Here is a 21,226-nt window from a genome sequence, read left to right as displayed (position 1 = left end):
CACAGTGCACAGTCATATTACTAGCACAAACAGGCACCTTAAAAGGTAACAAAACATTGTTGAAGATCATGCAAAGATGCCAGCGTCCTGCACTCACTAACCTATACTTCTCACAACACAGATCATCCACACCCACCTATAGGCACTAGCAACAACATCTTCTCATAACCACTCAGTACAACACTCACACAGCTGTTTACACTATTCAACACTGCCATCTTGAACTTGCATCACTCCTATGCAGTCACCCTCTAAACCAGAATGCAAATGATTCATATTCAGAACTCACCACCATTCTTCCACAACTCATATTAACAATCACTCTACCCCACTTGTCCTTAGATAAAAACAATTGCTTATATTCACCTGCTTACCCACATACTTTCAACAGGCCACCCTGTACCAAATTTCAAACCAGCACTCCTAAATCTACCCACAGTTTCACTCCCTCAGCAGCAGTACCCAAATAAAATGGTGACCTCCTTAAATAGACCTTGATTGAAACATGAGGAGCAGGTTTCAAATAGCTGGATTATTAGATCAAACTTCAACTTTATGCCTAGGGTTTTGGCATCTGTATTTATTGAGGAAATACCTCAGTGATAATTTTTGGTAAAGTTTACTCTTGTGTAGATTACATTCTATGATTTCCATTTTACCCCTATATATGAATGAATTTCATGGCTGATATTTTATTTTGTCTAAATACCAAAAAATAAAATCAACCAGGTTAATAATGACACCTGGAACTTGCGTAAACGATTGAAAGTTCTAAAAATACTGTTGGTTTCATACCACCAGATGCCCTGAATATTTTTCCATAGGCAAGCATGTTCAAAGTCAGTTCCATAATTACTGCTCCATCTCACGCTGCATAAAATCTGTAGACAGTTGACAATTTTTTTGTGCTAGCTTTGGACACATCACCATTGCTTTGTGGTGCACATACGATTTCAGAGTTTCTCTTCAGCTGAATAGATTGAAAGTTGCCTTCCCGTTTACCTATTTGCGCTTTGGTGGCAAGTGGAAGGGGGAGCAAGGAAGAAAGCAAAGAAAGGAAGAGAGGAAGGTAGAGATGAAGGGAGCCCAACCAGATATAATTGTGGAGAGTGCTGCAAATTTGCCAAAGTTATCCATTGTAGTATTCTGTCAACTGACGTGTGAAAAGAAAATATGCATTGTTTACAGATACTCATTTAATTAGCAGTAACTGCATTTCAAAGCTTTTGTTCTTGTGTTTTAGGGACGTTGCAGTAGATACTGTGAAAACTGGAATGGGAGGTGCTACTGGTAACAAAGGAGCAGTAGCTATCCGGCTATTGATTCATACAACAAGCTTATGTTTTGTCTGCAGTCACTTTGCTGCTGGTCAGTCGCAAGTAAAAGAAAGAAATGAGGATTACTTGGAAATAGCTCGTAAACTAAGTTTCCCAATGGTAAGGAGAAATGATAATGCTTTTTGTATTCTGTGACTTCTAGTATTTAGTGATTGTGCAAAACGCATTAGAGAGTCACTTGTGGTGTAGTGGCGATAATGCATAACACATTAATATTAACACTCAAGTGCTTTGGTGAATTTGTCCCTTGAAGTAATGCTCCGTGTTCCAGTGCTGTTCCTGGGTTTCATTCTTGACAAACAGTTGCATTTTGGTTTACTGTCAGACACTGGACCTGTTTGTGTGGTTCTTTATCTGAGCAGCATACATATCCATTGATGTTAATGATCATTTAACTGAGACACCTGAGCTTAAAGTTACAGTATCACTATGAAGTCTACGCATATACAGTGAATCCTAACTCAGTAGCTGAACTCCCAAATGAGAGCACCTTGACACATAAATTTTGCTGTTCACTAGGTGCCATCGCATGGGTTAACGTACCTACTTTTTGCCTGTTGTAGGACCACAAGTATGTATCACCTCCCATTACAACACGCTACTCAGTGACTTTCCAGGCATATCACCTGTCTCTCTCTGCCTCTGACATTATTATTGTAGTAACACTCAGCATTTGGCACTGAGTACCCCAAGACTCGTAAGTAAAGTCAGTCACATTTCTGTGAGCCCTTTTTCACTTTAAAAATGGCAATTCTCATTGAAATGTTCTAACTGGGTTTGTAACCAAAACATTACTCCCCTATTCCATAATCCGAATTTTTGGTGGTGCTCAGAGGGCACATTTGCATTCAATTAACATTTAGATGAGCTTATTAAGAGCAGTTGTTTGTTTGTTTTTACCGCCCATCTTTTGGCAAGAATGCAGAGCTCCACACCTGTCCGTTTGAAGTGCAAGCTGCTCCTTGAGAAGGGACTAGGGTATATTATAAAATCATAAAACTGACACAAGCTTTTGTAGTTCTAAGACTATAGATTTTAGAATGCCATTGCAGCAGAGCGATATAACAACATGGTGAATATGTACATTGCAAGTGGTATAGATTTAGTTATATGTTACAGATGAACCCAAGCTCTCAGTGGAAGTTACAACGTTTTTTATTATTTTTTCAGAGGTACATAGTGTTAAACATACAGTGAAAAGTTTCATTACCAGAACAAAAGAAATATTTTGTGAACTTGCAACACAATCATTTGTGCTTATAAGATCATTGCTGGGTTGAAGTTCTTCTGCATGGCTTTGTGAATGTGTTCCTTCCATCATACATTCTAGACAGGCCTGCATATTCATCCCCAGTGATATCAGTTATACCACCAGCTTACAGGAGGTTCTCCTTATTAACTCTTTAGTTTTGTCTGTTTTAGTGGAGATGGAATGTGGGCCAATCGTTATTTGTAGTCAAGGTACCTGTTTTTCCCTGTACCAAGGTGCAATTGAGGGATTTCTATCCACTCCCCCTCTATATGGTCTTTTCAGTCTCTGGTAACTTGGGTTTTTGTTTTCATGATGTGTGCAACATGTTTGAAGAGTGTGTAGGCTTACTGTCTGCAAATGAACTGGTGAATGCTGAAGTCCATTCTATTGGACTGGTGCTGCACAACCTGGTAGTCTTCATTGTGATGGGCTGGTGTTGTCCTTTTAGACTTTCCAACCCACAGGGGCACATCTCCTATCTCATTCCCCAAATCTGGTTGTGCCCGAGGTGGGATAGAAGTAGCTATTCCATTCCATTCTAGCAACAGGAAGAATGTTCTCCTAAGATTGAAGGTGCACCCAGACATTCAAAATGTGCTATCTCCCTTATTAGTCAAAGCTTGACCATCAGAGAGGATAAGTACTAGCCTCTCTTTGCTACTGCTTATCTCAGAGATCTCAGTTTTCACTAAGGAAGTATTGTGCATGAGCAAGACTCAAAAGTGAGGCATGGACCCACCTCAAGATTTCAAATTGACCGTCAGAATTTGCTTTTATCTGCTACGCCTGTGGAATCACCTTGCACTAGTATGGAGAGGAGAGACTTGCCTCCTTACAGAGAAGCTGGACTGTGCCTACCTGGAGTGATCCAAGCCACTAGGAGAAAGCCATGGCGCACCTGCTTGAAAGGATCTTCTAGGAAGACATCATGATGGACAGATTGCCCAGAAGTTATGACTTTAGAGCCATTTGCCCTGGGTCAAGAACAGTGCCATCTGAGTTGAGGAGTGCATCAGCATCTCCAAGCCTTGAGAAGGGGGATCTTGCTCCATCTATTTCTCTTCTTGAACGCTCAGGTTACCTATACCTAACATCTCTGCAGCACTGCTAGGAAATCTAGACTTCGACCACTGGCCCCCGACTAAAGAAAGGTGTCCTGATTCATAAACATTGGAATTGGGTACCTAGCAGTTCTGCTTGCGGAGATATTGCCACTTGAAGGCTCAGGCAAAGTCATGTAAGTGGCCACTATCCATTGAGATACCAACCTTCATGATGCCTCTTTTGGGTATCCCTGACCTGTAGGTGCTCGCCACCACAACAGAAAAAGTTGACTGTGAGCTCCTGTTCCCGAAATACAAGCCCCTCCTCTAAACAACCACCTGAGGAATGCCTAATGTGCTCTGACACACTAACCAGCTCTGTCCATTTGGTCAGCAAGGTTCTGGCCTCCAGTGACTGGAGTCCCCAGGGGACCCTACAAATGTTTGGGGAAAGTGGCTGCTTGTTTTGTTTGGGAGGTGGGCTCATTGGACTAAGTACTGTGGGCTTTAGTTTGTTTGCATTCCTTGAATTTCACAATCTGAAATCACTACTATTGTGATAAAGATCCCAACATATCAGTTACAAATATTGTAATATCAAGTTTGTAGTATGCATGGCTGTAGGTACATATGATCTGCACACTCCTGACATCAAGTGTTGAGCCTGGACACTTGCATCTTTTTTTTTTTCTTCAAATACATTTGAGTCACAAACCTGCTGTGACTCCACCCTCAATCAAGAATGCATCAGTACAATGGCTCCAACTCAGATTGTTTTCTTCAGCCATCAGGCTCTTATTTCCAGCACGGAAACCGCCCTCATCTCAGTCACAGACGACATCAGAACCCTGATGGACAACGGTGAAACAGTCGCCCTCATTCTCCTCGACCTCTCGGCTGCCTTTGACACCGTCTGTCACCGCACCCTAATCACCCGCCTACGCTCCACCGGGATCCAAGGCCAGGCCCTGGACTGGATCGCCTCCTTCCTCGCTAACCGCTCCCAAAGAGTTTACCTCCCTCCGTTTCGCTCAGAACCCACCAAGATCATCTGCGGCGTACCTCAAGGCTCATCGCTCAGCCCGACACTCTTCAATGTCTACATGAGCCCCCTCGCCGACATCGTACGCAAGCACGACATCATCATCACCTCCTACGCCGACGACACCCAACTTGTACTCTCCCTCACCAAGGACCCCGCCAGCGCCAAGACCAACCTACAAGAGGGTATGAAGGACGTCGCAGACTGGATGAGGCTCAGCCGCCTAAAGCTGAACTCTGAAAAAACGGAAGTCCTCATCCTCGGCAACACCCCGTCCGCCTGGGACGACTCCTGGTGGCCCACGGCCCTCGGCACCGCACCGACCCCCGCAGACCACGCCCGCAACCTCGGCTTCATCTTGGACCCTCTTCTCACCATGACCAAGCAAGTCAACGCCGTGTCCTCCGCCTGCTTCCTCACTCTCCGCATGCTCCGCAAGATCTTCCGCTGGATCCCCGCCGACACCAGAAAAACCGTGACCCACGCCCTTGTCACGAGTCGCCTGGACTACGGCAACACCCTCTACGCCGGGACCACCGCCAAACTCCAAAACCGCCTGCAACGCATCCAAAACGCCTCGGCCCGCCTCATCCTCGACGTACCCCGCAACAGCCACATCTCCGCACACCTGAGACACCTGCATTGGCTCCCAGTCAGCAAAAGGATCACCTTCCGTCTTCTCACCCACGCACACAAAGCCCTCCACAACAAGGGACCGGAATACCTCAACAGACGCCTCAGCTTCTACGTCCCCACCCGCCCCCTCCGCTCCGCTGGCCTCGCACTTGCTGCCGTCCCTCGCACCCGCCGCTCCACGGCGGGTGGGAGATCCTTCTCCTTCCTGGCGGCCAAGACCTGGAACTCCCTCCCCACCAGCCTCAGGACCACCCAGGACCACTCCGCTTTCCGGAGACTCCTAAAGACTTGGCTGTTCGAGCAGCGATAACCCTCCCTTTCCCCCCTAGCGCCTTGAGACCCGCACGGGTGAGTAGCGCGCTTTATAAATGTTAATGATTTGATTTGATTTGATTTGATTTGATTTTATGTCCATGACGCTGCTCTGAAGTTGAAGCATTATACACACTGGATTACTTTATATAGGGTTCATTTTTAGGTTCTGCAGCTCCCTCTTCTACCCTAGTGATGAAAACAACAATTTTGCATTGAAAACTTCCTTTTTCGCGGAACCAACATCTCCAGTCTAATGCTCTCCATTGCATACCACAGCCTTGACTCGCTGTTTCTCCTTTGAGGTAATTCAAGATTTTCCTCAATAATGCACTGAGGACCAAGTTATGGAATGCATAATGCATTATGTTCCATTTCTTTCTCAGGTTGAACACAGCATACACTTTGGCTGCTCACCAAGGGGTCTGCAAACTCTGCCTCTCTTCAGAGAATCATCCTTTGATGCCTTCCCCTACAAGAATACTGTCAGACACAGGAGGTAGTTAAGGTGGCTGCTTAACAAGATGAGGCCACACCTACCATTTTTGACAGTGAAGAGATACCTGGTGCTTAGAAGGAAGAGGCCAGCCCTTTCCACATCCCCCTTAGCGAGACACAGGAATAGCTCAAGGACCGCTTCTCCAAAACCTCAACATCAAGGAAGAGGTCAAAATTCTCAAGCCAGCACCGCAGTAAGCACCAGCTTCAGGAAGACCAAGGTTAACCCAGGCACAGCTGCTACACATCCAGGTCAGTCTTGAGCCTGCAAGTGACCAACAGTTGAGGCAGAGCACTGCTCCTTAGGCATCAAGATCAGAGGAGGCCTAAACTTGTATGGTCGGAACAACATTGCAGAAAGCTGAGTGCACTGACTCATATGCTGCTCTATCACCAGCTCGCAGCCCAGGCACCAAAACGACTCACTCATTGCAGAAGCCACAGTCTCACCCTGTACTAAACCTTTAGCCTTACTCGGCACTGAAGAAACTGACACCTTGACCTCACGCTGTCCACAAGCCTCCATCAGAGCTGACGTCAACACAGAAGAGCCAGTAACCCAAGGTGCAGCGATTGATGCCAAAGCACTGTTCAAAGCTAAGGTCGGTTAAGCACCTTAGAGTGGTTGATCTTTGAAAGACACTGGCAAGATACTCACAAAACCTACAGCTCAGGACTCTGTCTCCATTCCAAAAAAAGAGGTGCCTTCCCTTTGAAGGAGTGCCCCCCGTCTTCACCTTCTGTGGCACCATCAAGCCCAAAGAGTGATAGGGTTCAGTTCTGTTTTGTTATCTGGATTTGTATAGTGCAACACATCACACAAGGGGTATCCAGGCAGTGGAGTGGGTGTGAAAGTTGTTGGCTGGGTTTTAGTTGAGGAGACAGGTCTTCAGCTCATTGCGGAATTTCCTAAACAAGGAGAAGGCCCTTGTGTGTAGAGGGTGGCATTGTGTGTCTTGGGTGTAATGTAGGGGAGGCTAGGCCTCCTGTTCTGCTGTTGCAGATGCAATGTGTTTGTGCTAGGGATATCGTAGGCGTCTGGTGGGCTGGTGGAAATAGAGGGTGCAGTTGAGGATGCATGTGTGTGAGGAGTTTGAATTGGCAGGGTTTGTATATCAGCAGCCAGATGAGATCTCTGAGGTGAGGCATGATGTTGGTGCGCCATGGGAGATCCAGGACAAGTCTAGCAGCAGCGTTCTGGATGGTCTGAAAATGGTGGAGGAGGTAGTTGGGGATTCCGGCATAAAGTGTGTTGCTGCAGTCAAGTGACTATTTGCCCTAAAAAAAAAAATACACCATTTCTTTCCACGCCTCATCTACGACCAACTAATTTGCCTCCATTGTCACTGCCGTCTAACACACAAGTCAAACTCTGCTGTAGGCAGTCCCTGCCACCCACAGGGCCCAGATTAAGAGCCTTCTAGGCCCAGGAAGATGATGTTTGCAGCATCTATATAGTTGATCTGCAGGATCTCGAGCCATACTCTGTTAAATTGTCCCCACCAGATGGGATGCAGTAATACAGTGGGCTGCTCAACACCCCCAGGTCAAGCTGCATAGCATAGAGTACGATGACAACTTCGTACTGAAAAGGTTGTGTAAAATGGGGTGGTCTGTTAGATACCTTCCCATGCTCAATGGCCTGCTAAAATCTACCACTGATACCTACAAGGACCAAGTTAAGGCCAGGATGGTGACCTCCCAGATGGGGAAAAAAAGTACAAGTCTCAACCAGAAAAGCCAGCATATATTCAGGGAACATTAGCCCTGACTCATTAGTAGTGTGGGTATTTGAAGGAATGGTACTGCCTCAAATTCCCAACATCCCACCCCACCATCACATACTTTAGAACGTCCATCTCCTGAAGGAAGAGGTGCAGGTGCACCTAGCAAATGATTCCACAGAACCCATTCTTGTACACTTGTGTCAGGCACAGGTGTATTTCTTGTCCTTTCTTGACCCCAAAAAGGGTGAATAACTCCTGCCGAACCTCACCTTCTGACCATTGAACAGATTAATCCCCTCTGCACACTTTTATGTTGGCACATTACAAGGTGTCATCCCATTGATAAACACCAAGGCAAATTCATGACAGCACTGATCTTAAAGATGCATAATTTCACATCCCGATACACCTACTAACCACCAATACCTTTACTGTGTGGCAAATGAAAAAACGTAATCACACAAGTGGAGAGGGCGGATGTAACGTCACCGCACATCCTCCCTGATGATACACTATAACACAAAAAGGTGCAGTAGCTATAACAAGAAAGGGATTACTTCTTTGTGAAAAGCAAAATCCCTGCCCTATTTAGGTATCACAGGAGTTCTGTCGGGTCACGCAGGAAGACCAGTATTTTGGAAGAGGACACCTCAACCACAGTTTGTGGCATGCTGCATCATAGGCAACCTCTCACCACCCTGGTAGGAAAATGCTACGAGGGCGGACTCAACCTCAAAGGACTAGGAAGGAGGAGGGAGATTTTAGATAAAGTACAACTGGACTATTTGCAGGATCCAGTTCAGTTAAAAAATAGATTGGCGCACCCAGGTCTTTCACCTCTAATGTTGGGGCCCTCTGTTCTATCTAAAAACAATACTGGGATGGAAAATGAGGACAATGACTCAATCCATCCCCAAAGCCAACATGTTCCTGCCCCTATCATTATCTGATATAGGTCATGGGCTTTCTTCTGGACCAAGGGTCCCTAGTGGACTGACTTATTTGCCGTAAGACAATACTTAGTGATACCAAGAAACCTAGGTGAGTCCTACCTGGTTCAAGAAACCCAGGTGAGTTGTACCTTCATCGTGAGTATATAACACCCTAATTTTAGGGGATACTGGCACCCCGTCTGGGAGGGGACGATATCCTCAGAAGTCACACATTCATCAAGATGCCCATTATGCCTTTTATGTGCAGACCCACCTCTAGAGGGCTTTTGCTTTTCGCAAAGGAGAAGTAGTGCCTTTCTTATTGTAGCTACCATACCAGTTTGTGTTAAAGTGGAAAACCATACCAGTTTGACGTTTTGCTACTACAGGCCCAAGGACATTTTACAAAGTATCTGGTGATCATGGTCATTCATGTGTTTCCATACTTAGACAACTAGTTGTAAAGAGCAGCAGAAATAAACACTGCCTAGCACACTCAGCTAGCAGTGTCTCTACTGCACAAAGTATGCTTTACCATCAATGTGAAAAAGTCAGATCTCCAGCTCCAAGAAATTCAGCCCTTCCTAACATTAGTCCTTAATTTGCGGACTGGCAAAGCATACCCAAGCAAGAGAAGGCGATGGTATTCCAGCAGCTATTGCCTTTTTTTCAGACAAACCGTCCCAGCACTGGCTGCACTGTAATAAAATTGTTGGGAATGATGGCTGCTTTCATAGCTATTGCACTGCAGGCCAGTCTATGTGTGGGTCCGTTACAAGAGTTCTTCTTACTGCAATGGGCAAAAGTGCAAGGCCATTGGGAGGGTATAGTGTTGGTAACGAATATATGTTGGAACAACGCATGCTGGAACCATGCATGCCTGAACAACGCAGTCGAAACAACAACTTTGTTGTTACCACTAATGCCTTTACCACGAATGCCTTAACGACAATTTGTTATTGTAAAGGCATTCCTGGTAAAGGCATGCGTGGAATGGCATGCATGGTTCCAGCATGTTATGTTATGTTATTGAACTTGTAAAGCGCATGGCTACCCGAAGGCCTCCCAGTGCTGATGGACCGACACCTGAATTAGGAAAAGGGGACCGCCAATTCTAGAACAGCCAAGTTTTCAATTCCTTTCGAAAATTATGTTCGTGACTTGTGAGTCGAAGCCTAAGGGGGAGGGAGTTCCACAGTTTAGCTCCCAGATAGGCCATCGTAGCACCACCCCATCTAGCTTTATTGACTCTAGGTAGGGTGGCCAAGGCTGCCGATGCTGACCTAAGGTCTAGGCTTATAGAAGGTTGCAAGAGTCTTTAACAGAGAAGGACCTCTGTTGTACAGACCTATGAATATAGCACAAAGCCTTGAATTTTATGTGCTGTTCCACTGGTAGCCAATGCAGAGAAACTAGTGCTGGTTTTACAGAAGTGCGCCTAGGAATGTCTAATAGAAGGCGGGCCACCGCATTTTGTACCACCTGCAATTTCTTTTTCACATAAATGGGGGAGCCGAGAAATAGTCCATTACCGTGGTCAAGTCGGGACAGTATAATCGCCTGAATAATAAGCCTTTTTGCAAGAAATGGAAGTGTTACAAAGACCTTCCTTAAGTGTCTCAGTAGTCCAAAACAAGTGGCCGAGTTGTTCCTAGCATGCTGTTCCAGCGTAAGAAGGAGATCTAACCAAATTCCTAGACTCTTAATATATTTCTTTGGGGAAGACAATTCCCCCAGGGAGCTTGGCATCGTAAGATTCTTGCCGGGCCCATGGTAATGGCCCAAGATCTTTACCTCTGTTTTATCACCATTGAGTTGAAGCCTACTATCCGTCATCCATCAGGAGATTGCCTGTAGACAGGAGGACAATAAAGAGCCCTCCAAGGCAGAGTTGGCTGAAAAAGAGACCACCAATTGGGTGCGACCCTGAAAAAGAGAACACCAATTGGTGCGACCCCCCTGACCCACGCCCCTAAAACTACTGCGAGCCCGCCCCTTAAACTAACCCCACCCCGCCCGTTAAACCTAAGCCACCCCAACCCCCCCCACCCCACCCCTAAAAACTTAAATTACCTGACCCCCCCACACCCGCCCCTAAAACTACTGAGACCCCCACCCTGCCCAAAACCCTAAAACTATAACCCCGCCCCTAAAACCTAAACTACCCTGACCCATCTTCCCCGCCCCTAAAACTACTGTGACCCCCCACCCCTGCCCCTAAAACTACCCTGATCCCCCGCCCTTCCCCTAAAAACTCAAATTAGACCGCCTGCCCCTAAAACTACCCCAACCCCCTGCCCGTCCCCTAAAACCACCCCAACCCCGCCCTTAAAACTACCCTGACCCCCCCACCCATCCATAAAACCTAAACTACCCCAACCCCACCCCTAAAACTACTGTGACCTCCCCCGCCCCTAAAACTACCCCAACCCCACACACCCACCCCTAAAACTACTGTGATCAGCCCTGCCCCTAAAACCTAAAAGTACCCCGACCCCCACCCCTAAAACTACCGCGACTCCCCACACGCCCCTAAAACTACCCCCACCTCGCCCCTAAAACCTAAACTACCCCGACCCCCGCCCTTAAAACCTGAAAGTACCCAGACCCCCCCACCCGGCCCCTAAAACTACTCTGACCCTGCCCCTAAAACTACCCTGACCCCCATCCCCGCCCCTAAAACTACCCCAACCCCCCACCCGCATCTAAAACTACCGCAAACCCCCAACCCCTGTCCCTAAAACCACCCGACCCCCCCAACTTCACCCCTAAAACTACCCTGACCCCGCCCATGAAATCTAATCTCGCTCTAAAACTACAGTGACCCTCCACCCCGCCCCTAAAACCTAAAAGTACCCCGACCCCCTCACCCTGGCCCTAAAACAACACCGCCCGCGCAACCCCTAAGACTACCACCGACCCCCATCCCGCCCCTAAAATCTAAAACTACCCCAGATCCCGACCCTAAAACTACCCCAACCCCCACCCTGCCCCAAAAACCTAAAATTACCCCGACCCCCCCAACCGGAAAAACTAAAATTAGCCCAACCCCCACCCATATAACTACTCCCCCACCCCCTTAAGCCCCACTTACCTGACCGTGTCCGCTCCGATCCGAGTCTGTTTTCCTCTGCCTTAACCATGCATGTTAGTTGTTCAGACATGCGAGGTTAAGGCAGAGGAAAACAGGGTCTTTGTTCAGGAAAGTGTTGTTCCTCTTTCGGGGACAACACACTTCATTGTTCCTGCTTCGTTGTTCAGGCTGCTTCCCGTTGGTAACGGCTAAGGCCGACCATTCTCTCTGTGATGGAACAGTAACAACTTGTTGCACAGCAGGCCATTTCTAGACCATCTTCTGCAGGTGACCATGACTACAGGTATATCTCTCATGTGATGGGGACCCTCCACCACAAGATGACAATTCTAGGCACTGGAGTTCCACAGCACCAGGACCATCACAGTTATGCAGTTACCCGGAACTGCTAGCAATCAGTTTAGTCCAAAACAGTTCTAATGAATACAGACAACCTGACTGCCATGTTCTACATCCAGAAGCGGGGGAGGGGACACCACTTCTCCTATGTCTCTCAACTGGCACAGGAGACTTGTAACTGGGAAACCCACCACAGCATTTACCTGTTGGTAGAGCACCCACTGGAGATGGCAAATATTTTTGCGGACCTGTTCAGTGGGACGCATCAGCAGGTCCACCATTGGCAACTCCATCCACAAGTCCTCCACAAGGACTTTCAGAGGTGGAGGACTCCAACTGTAGGGCTGTTGGCCCCTCCCATAAACTTAAAATGCCCAAACTTAACCTCCAGGTACCCAAAATCCATGGACAATGCTCTGTGGATGAACTGGTGAACGATATTTGCCTGTGTTTTTCCACCTCTTTCCCTCATCCTTTAAGTGATGTGGAAGGTGAGGCAAGCGAGCATGACTAATCATAGTCACGCCAACCTGGGCTAGATGTCCCTGGTACTCAATGCTCCTAGAGTTGTCAGTCAGCCCTCACAGGAAGCTCCCAATGAGGCCGACCTTTCTCTTTCAGCATCAGGGTTAACACAGACACCAAGATCCTAAGCAGCTCAATCTTTCAACTGAAGTCCATGTATAGGAGATTGCTTCCTACCTTCTACATCTTTACAAGGCAGGCCTAGCTTATACTGCCTTACGCCTACACCTTTCTTCAGTTGCAACATGTCTCCAAAACAGACAGCACTCGTATATCTTCAAAGTTATGGCAATTGAAGTTTTCATGGAAGATTTGAAGACGGCAATTCCTCCAAAGACACTTCCTTCACCTCAGTGAAACCTGAGTGCACTGCTCACATGACTTATGAGTCTGACTTTCGAGCGTCTGCACGAGTGCACCTTACATTTGTTGAACACCTTATCGAGAGTTGATAATAACATGCTTAGTAATAGTAGAAAACTAATAAAAATATTATTGTTTGACATTAGGAAACACTGCATTACTAATAGAATTCTTTAGTTTCTGAAATCACCTTTAATTTCCGGGATGTAGACAGTAATAATTAGGAAGCACTGTCGAATGAAATTACAATACAATTTAATACAATTAAGTCAAGCATATTAAGTCATGCATTCATACATAACTTTATTAACTCCTTAAGTGCTGATGCCCCGCCCCCCCAACGCTAAACGGTATTTAGGGATGAAGATGACCTAATATAATCAGCAAAAAAAAAAGCTTTAAGAGGCTCTACTTAGAACAGTGGTTTAACTCTTCCCACATGGTCATCTTCTTCACTAATATGAATGACCAAAAGTTGTGTGCTTCCACAGAAAATAGGGCTTGCATTGCACAGATTATGTTCAATACCGTAGGTCTGAGTTGGTCATGATCACAAGTCAATAATCAATGTTGTAGGTCTGATTAGTTCATTGAAAACATTTATGTCTGATGCCGTAGGGTTGATCTGTTAGTCAAAGGCAGTAGACCAGAATAATTTATTGTGAAAATCATATTTCTGATGGATACGTCTACCTGCAGATTCCTCACTTTTTGACTATCCCAGACACCAGTTAGGATCAAGAAACTCTTCAATAGCTCTTCCATGCCAATAGCGGATGCTGGCTCTGCTTTGGCCTCGTACACAGCATCTCTCTGATGTCAGTGGAGCCATAAATCACCCCCATTAGCGTTCTGCCGTCAGTACTGTTTTTTCCACACCTTTAACGTGTTCTGGAGCTCTTTACATCTCGTCAGTAGTGTGGACCTCATCAACATTTTTTTCAAAAATGTTCATGTGCAGTTTTCTCATAATGTCCCTGTCTAAACGGCCCAGCTTTAAACTGTGTAGAGACTGCGGTGACCAAATGCCCATCAAAGATTCCCCACAACATCTACTTTTGGTGCCTGGGGTCTGACCACAATGCAAGGACCTACGAGTCATGTCATTGAAGGCATCCAAAGGAGATTAAAGAACAAACCCAAAATGTTTATGGCCAGCTTGCGAGACGATCGACTAGGGCATTGCAAAAAGGGACTGGTGTTGTTCTCTTTGTCAAAGTCATCCAAGAAGAGGACGACGTGAAGTATATCATATTAAGCCCTGGTTTTGCCATATCTGGTGTTGTACCGAGAGAGGACCCTACAGAGACTTTAGCGCCTGTGATCCCTTCTGACCCAACCCCTTCCCTGGAGTTGCTATCACCTATGGTACTATGGTGGGTCAGACTTACCACGGTTACCTATTGGGTCTGATTCTTCAGCATTCATGAATGCCATGTTCAACATCTTTAGCAGGTCCATAATCCCTCTGGTGCACCAGGTGACCCGTGGGTCAGATGACTTTCTCAAATGGTGATCTACTGGTTTAATAACGCTTAGACCATTCATGCCTTTTCTACCATTGCCCTCAGTGTCATGGGCAATGACTCCGCCGCCACCCCATCATTCAGGATCTACTCTGCGGATAACACCACCTCCACTGAACATCCCGACTTCCTTGCCAGAACCCAGCACCTCTCCAGCTCCACAAATGACTTCTCCGACACCACAGGCCAGTGGCGTCAGTGCCACAGACAACACCTTTGATGCTGCTACTATTACCAACTCCTCCTTCTCTCCGCCCACCGTCTCTAGCTTCACCGGCACCCCAGACCACTTGAAGGGACTATCTTGCATTAATGACTTTCCACTCAGTCACTCCAATAGAGAGGGCCAAAGGTTAATGGAGGAAGACAGTTTCTTCTTTGAGGGTATGGATACAATTGATGATCCAGATTCAGAACATGATGGGGATGACCAGTTTACACCAGACCCATACTTCGCAGAGGGCTGAAAGATGCCAGTGGTATTAACACTTCTAGGAGTGGGAGCATCTAAGCATCTATACCCGTGTGTTATCTCCCCGCTAGAGGTTACCTAATACCTTTTGGTCATTAGGAGGGCATCCGACAGGTTGCACCTTCCACTGCTGTCCACAGGAACAAAATCAAGCCTCCTTACTGATGTCCTGCATTCAACCTCCCATATATTAGAGCTGTTAACTCCCTTTCAGCAAGGCCGTAACGGAGCCTATAGTAGCAATATGGGAAAAAACAGCCACATCTGCCGTTTCTAGAGCCATTGCCTGATGCTGCAATCCGGTTCCAAGAAATCCTGCCTTTCTCTACTCTGGCCTGTCACTGAAAAGCCTGGTAGTGCCAGCTCCTTGCTCCTACAAGCAGACACCTGGTTCCTTCCCGACAGCACCATCTGACGGGGCATTGAGAAAGGTTGAACACTTTACAAATAAAATGTTTTCTGCTGGAAGCTTGGCTTTAAAGTCTGACTCTGCTTGTCTCCTTGGCAGATATATCCCTGAACTCAGGGACTCAGCACAATCAATTATTCTGAACCTACCGAATGATCCACAAAGCCATTTCATTGAGCTGGTTGGAGATGGCCAAGCTGCAGCAAAGCAAGTCATACAAGCAGGCCTAGATATGGCTGACTCAGTGTGAGGTCCATGGAAAAATCTATTTCTCTCCGTCACCATGCCTGGCTGTGTAATTCTGGTTTCTTTCAGGATGTACATACCACTTTGATGGACCTCCTGTTTGTTGGCAGCTTCCTCTTCTATGCAAAAGCCAACTCTGCATCTAACAACTTAGGGCCAGATGTAGAAAGCTTTTTGCATGGCGCAAACTGCGAAAATCGCAGTTTGCGCCATGCAAAAAGCCTTTTGGGATGCACATTCACAATTTGCGAGTCGGTACCGACTCGCAAATTGTGAATACGACTCGCAAATAGGAAGGGGTGTTCCCTTCCTATTTGCGACTCGCATCGCTATACTAAATTGCTTTGTGACCGCGAATGCGGTCGCAAAGCAATTCGCAGTTACCACCAGTGTCACACTGGTAACCCATTCGCAAAAGGGAAGGGGTCCCCATGGGACCCCTTCCCCTTTGTGAATGTTGGCAATAAGTGTTTTTCAGAGCAGGCAGTGGTCCAATGGACCACTGCCTGCTCTGAAAAACCGAAACCAAAAGGTTTTGTTATTTTTTTTTATTTTACAACTCGTTTTCCTTTAAAAAAACGGGCAGCTAAATAAATAAAAAAACTGCTTTATTTAAAAAGCAGTCACAGACATGGAGGTCTGCTGACTTCAGTAGGCCACCATCCCTGTGAGTGCAGGGACTCGCTATGGGGTCGCAAAATGCGACCCACCTCATTAACATTAATGAGGTGGGTCTTTGCGACCCCATAGCGACTCGCAGTCGGTGTCTGAGACACCGTACTGCATCCGATTTTTGTAAATCGGAAATTGCAAGTCGCACCGACTCGCAATTTCCGATTCGCAAAATCAGAAATTGCTACATCTGGCCCTTAGTTAGAACCTCTTCAGGCCTGTCTGTATGAGATCGTATGCTTCGCCTTCTTGCTTGCCCAGCAGGGGTGCGCATCTGGCACTGTTAAAGGTTACTTACCAACCTTATCTGCTTTTCTTTGTCTACCTGACCAGCCATCCCTTTTCAAGTCATCGGTAAATATGAGATACTTAAAAGAACTTACAAACAAGTTTTCACTTATTCCTTTCATAATGCTTCAATCAAACCTCAACCTTGTCCTCATGTTTCTTATGTGTTCACCATCTGAACCAACTTCATAGTTTCACTTCACATATTAAAGAGAGTCTTTCTGATCGCTTTAATGTCAGCATGATGTGTTAGAGAGTTGCAAGCTTTAAGTGTCAAGCCTCCTTTCACCTCTTTCTTTCTTGACAAGATGGTATTAAAAACCATGGCTGCCTTCCTGCCAGAGGTGGTTACTCCCATCCAGGACAATTATCACCCGCTCAACCTTCTTCTCTCCTCTGCACACACGGAACCAAGGAGGCAGAGAGATTTCATTGTCTTGACCCTAAGATGGACAGAATACATGAGTTCAGATTGTATGCCTGTCTCTTTGTGGTTTGTGTGGGGAAGATGAAAGGCAAAGCAGTGCAAGAGGACATTATTCAGATGGATAATCCTGTGCATCAAGCTGGTTATGCTCTTGCAAACAGAAAACCACCAGAAGGTATTCAAGTTCTTTCCACTAGATCCAAGTCTTCTACCTCTGCACTGGGTAGAGTGCCAGTAGCTGGTGTCTGTAATGCGGTCACCTGGGTGCTCCTGCATACTGTTGCAAATCATTATCGCACTAAATTCTTCAGGCTTTTTTGTTATAACCATACATGCACCCACCTCCTGAGGGGTGACTGGTTGGGAATCTATTCAAAAGGTGAGGACTCTGTAGGTTGAAGCGTCCATCAAATGAAAAATTACTTACCTTTGGTAATGCTCTTTTTCCTGAAGATTCCTAGCCAACCAATCTCCTGCCTGTTACATGGCTGGTTCTCTCACATACCCTCTTATTGTGGTCTATCTTACTACAAAAAGCTGTTCCTGTCTTCCTGATATTATTTTAATCCGTCTGCCCTGCATACAGCACCGAAATGGAACCAGTGCCCCCTACTGGCGTGGGAGAACTATTAAACATTTCCCAGATCCAGACTATTTAAACAATCAGGAATCTGCATGTAGTTAGATTATCCAACAGAAAGAGCATTACTAAAGGTAAGTAATTGTTTCGTTAAAGCCAGTAGGCCTTTATGGGTGATTTGTTATTTCATTGTTTTAGGGCATGCACACAAGTATTTTCTAATATCAACCATCGGGTCAGAATATGGTAGGGAAAGGTCTTTACATGGTGTAATCTCTTGACCTACATAGTAGAAATATTCATGTCAATTTACACTTTAGGTCTGTGTAAATTGTTTGATGGATCCCTCTAGGCGGAGACCTCGTGTACATGTTTATGTTAAAGCCAATTGGTTTATTTTAGTGATTTTTAAATGTGGTGACAAAGTCACTAGGCATCTCATTTTACAATGTAATTTAATTGACAATTGCTTTAGACATAATCTTGCTGAGAGAAAAGCTCTATATTTCAAAATGATCTGCGCTCACGCCAGGTTATATGTCTGAAAATGTTTACTAACAAAAGAAAAATAATTTGTGACTTATAGAGCCGGGACATTTAGCACCATGTAAGTGTAAAAGCTAAAGCCCACAAGTACAGAACACACATTTAAATGGGGTTCTAATGGAGATCAGATGTTGGAACCAAGTTAAGGGACTATGTAGATGCAGAAACTGGAACCATGGGCTAGCACACAATCAACCTTCAAGCTGATACAGAAATGCAACCTTTCAGAGTGGAGCAAGCTATTCAGGAATTCTGTTCTACAAGGTCAGGGATGAGTGATGCATTACACCGCACAGATGAGCACAGCATAGTAGCATTGGCTTAGCTCTGAATTCGAAAATGACAGTAGCTATTACAGTAACACTAACGCAGTATTTTTAATTCTACAATCCCTTCCTTTTTCACTATTTACTGTGCAACTTTCAAATCAAGTCTATTTTCATAATCGTGTTTACTTTATCTGATCCTTCATCATTAAAACATTTAGTCCACCTATATTTAGATTTTGTGTCCGCATTACTGTCAATTTCAGTAACGTTAAAAGCTGTTATTAGATCATTTGCAAACCTGATAAGTATATAGCAAATTACAAAGAAAACTGTTAGAATTATCTTTATTCCCAGTCCCCCAAATATGCCTTCTGCCAAGATGATATTCTCCATTCATCAAGACTAAAGGCATCATTAATTCATATAACTGCTTGACACTTTTACAGATATAGTCAATCTGCTCATATATACTCAATGAAACATTTAGTATGAATGCACAGCATTTGTATTTTAAAGGGGCACAAACTCCACCCTCGGCAGCCAGGAAAAACTCAAGAGACAAATTAATTTTTGAAAAGGAGAGTTTTCTTGGGTTGTAATTGATCAAAGTTAATCCTAACGCTATGATTGTGGAATTGTCAAATTCGTATACAACCACAGGGCTGTGTTTTGATTTTCAATGATTGATAGTCCAATCCCATGTATAGGTAACGGGATAGCAAAGAAATGGGAAGTGTTGAGTATTTCTCTGAGCAGTCTTTTCCCTCTGCGGAAATTTACCAGGAACTTGTTGTATGGCGGCGATGAGAATAGCGGGATAGCAGTACTCAGACCAGTCCTTGTGCAGCCACCCTCAGGCTTGGTTGCCACTTACAAAATAGGCACTTGGTTATTCTTAAGAGTGGCGGCAGGAATAGAGGACTCTTAAGTGAAGTTCAATAAGGATCAATTTTGGAATCTGATAGAACTGCAAGAAAGAAATTGCAATCACTGTGGCCCACATTGATGCTGCCATTTCAAGTATCACAACCCATTCCATTGGCGATTTTAGCAAGTAAATAGCAGGGACATGAAAGCTTGGTTAGGAAAATGGACATCAGCAACCTTTAAGAGAAAAGGGATGGATAGTAGCATTTTGTTGTTCCTCAGAAAAGTGCAAATGCAGGCATAAACTGAGGCATTATTTTTCTTAATCAAAGAGGGCAAGAACCGTTGACTTTTCCCCTCGAGCATCAGCGAGGTAAGAGGCCATGAACTACATTTAAGCATGTGGATAAAGGCTATGTGGATGTGGACAAAAGGGCTGCATGAGGTTGAATGGGCAACGGTAATGGTTTTATTTACCCTCCCAATATTATGTTCTTGACAAGTGGCAGAGGAGTGGAATATGTTGGGCAACAGAAGGAAACTGTTTGGATATTGGATATTTTGTGGTATAAGTCATGCCATCTCTGCTGATGTGTAGAATATTGTAGTACAATCGGGTAAGGTTGGGGAGGAGGAACTCCATGGCAACCACTCTCCCGCTGCTTCACTCCATACTCCTCCTGGGACTGTTTTACAGTTCTGTTTCATTCAAGCCTGCTTTTCCACCTTACAAGCATATCCTTGCAATTCAGACAACTCTTTTAGGGCTGGCGTAAGAAACGTAACTGTCCTAAGCATACAGAGTAGCTTCGGGACTTAGGGACAAAAGCAGCCTTTTTGGCAGGTTGATAAGTAAAAGTGTTTCCCTTTTACACCTCACATTAAGAAAACTGTTGTGTTTGTACACTTTTAGGTTACGCAATAAGAAATCCTTTGAGAATTATACAATTTTTCATTGGGGTTCCTGTGGATAGGAGGAAAATCTCTTGCATCCAGACAGCAGCAGCTGCTACAGATATCAAACAGAGGGGGTGGAGGGATGACAGCGGTGGGGTTGGGGGTTAATAAATTATAAAAAAAAAAAAAAAAAGTACAGTTTGTCACTTTTGCCGCAACCGCTGTCCTCTCCTGCCGCCTCGCTCGTTCTTTCCTGTTCTGGTGTCCAAGCATTCCCTGGGACACCAGAAGAGGCTCCGCAGCAATCCTTGCGCTGCTTTCATGCTCAACTTACCATAAAACAGCATCAGGATTAGTCTGAGCGGCAGTGACTGCCACTCAGACACAACGATAGGGCCTGTGCAGTTACAGTCGGACTGGGGAAACCTAAGTGTGCATGTGTGTTTGGATGGCTGTCTTAGGCTGTCCAAACAAACATGCGCACTTTGTGCACAAAATTTCTCATCTCACCTCCCATGGCCCAGCCTCGCCCCTTCCTGCACCTGCTGGCTGAGCCAGCAGCAGAAAAATAAAACAATATTCAAATATTGTTTGATTTTTGTGCTGCTGGCTCTTAGCCAGCGGGGCAATGCGCCTCCGCCATTGAGGAGGAACCGACCGTGCATTCAGAGGAGCCCAACATTATCGGCAACTCTGAAGGCATATTTTGAGTCAGTAAATATAGAATCAATCTTTCGGGTGAAAAGTATACAAGCACAGGTAAGAGCAACCAATTCAGAAACTTGAGTGGAGGAGTAGAACTTTTTCCAGGGTGGGAAAAAAGGCAGTGTAGAAACAGTCAATTTGCAGTTGCTCAGCTCGCATGAGAGAAAAATAGAACATAACATGTCTATTTGTAAACCGCATGTTCACACTATGGCCTCTTGG

General features: G+C 45.4%; 1 protein-coding gene across 8 annotated transcripts in view; it reads left to right on the top strand.

The window, feature by feature from the left end:
- SYNJ1 (synaptojanin 1) overlaps nt 1-21,226 on the top strand; it is a 767,318-nt gene that overhangs the window by 314,028 nt on the left and 432,064 nt on the right. For all 8 annotated transcript variants that reach the window (XM_069204034.1, XM_069204040.1, XM_069204035.1 and 5 more), the window contains one exon: nt 1,244-1,436. In XM_069204034.1, the coding sequence (XP_069060135.1) occupies nt 1,244-1,436 (193 nt within the window). The remainder of the gene's footprint in view (nt 1-1,243; nt 1,437-21,226) is intronic.

This window comes from Pleurodeles waltl, chromosome 8 (assembly GCF_031143425.1).
Source record: "Pleurodeles waltl isolate 20211129_DDA chromosome 8, aPleWal1.hap1.20221129, whole genome shotgun sequence".
Lineage (NCBI taxonomy): Eukaryota > Metazoa > Chordata > Amphibia > Caudata > Salamandridae > Pleurodeles > Pleurodeles waltl.
The sequence above is the reverse complement of the archived record's forward strand: the minus strand, read 5'-3'. Positions and strand labels throughout refer to the sequence as shown.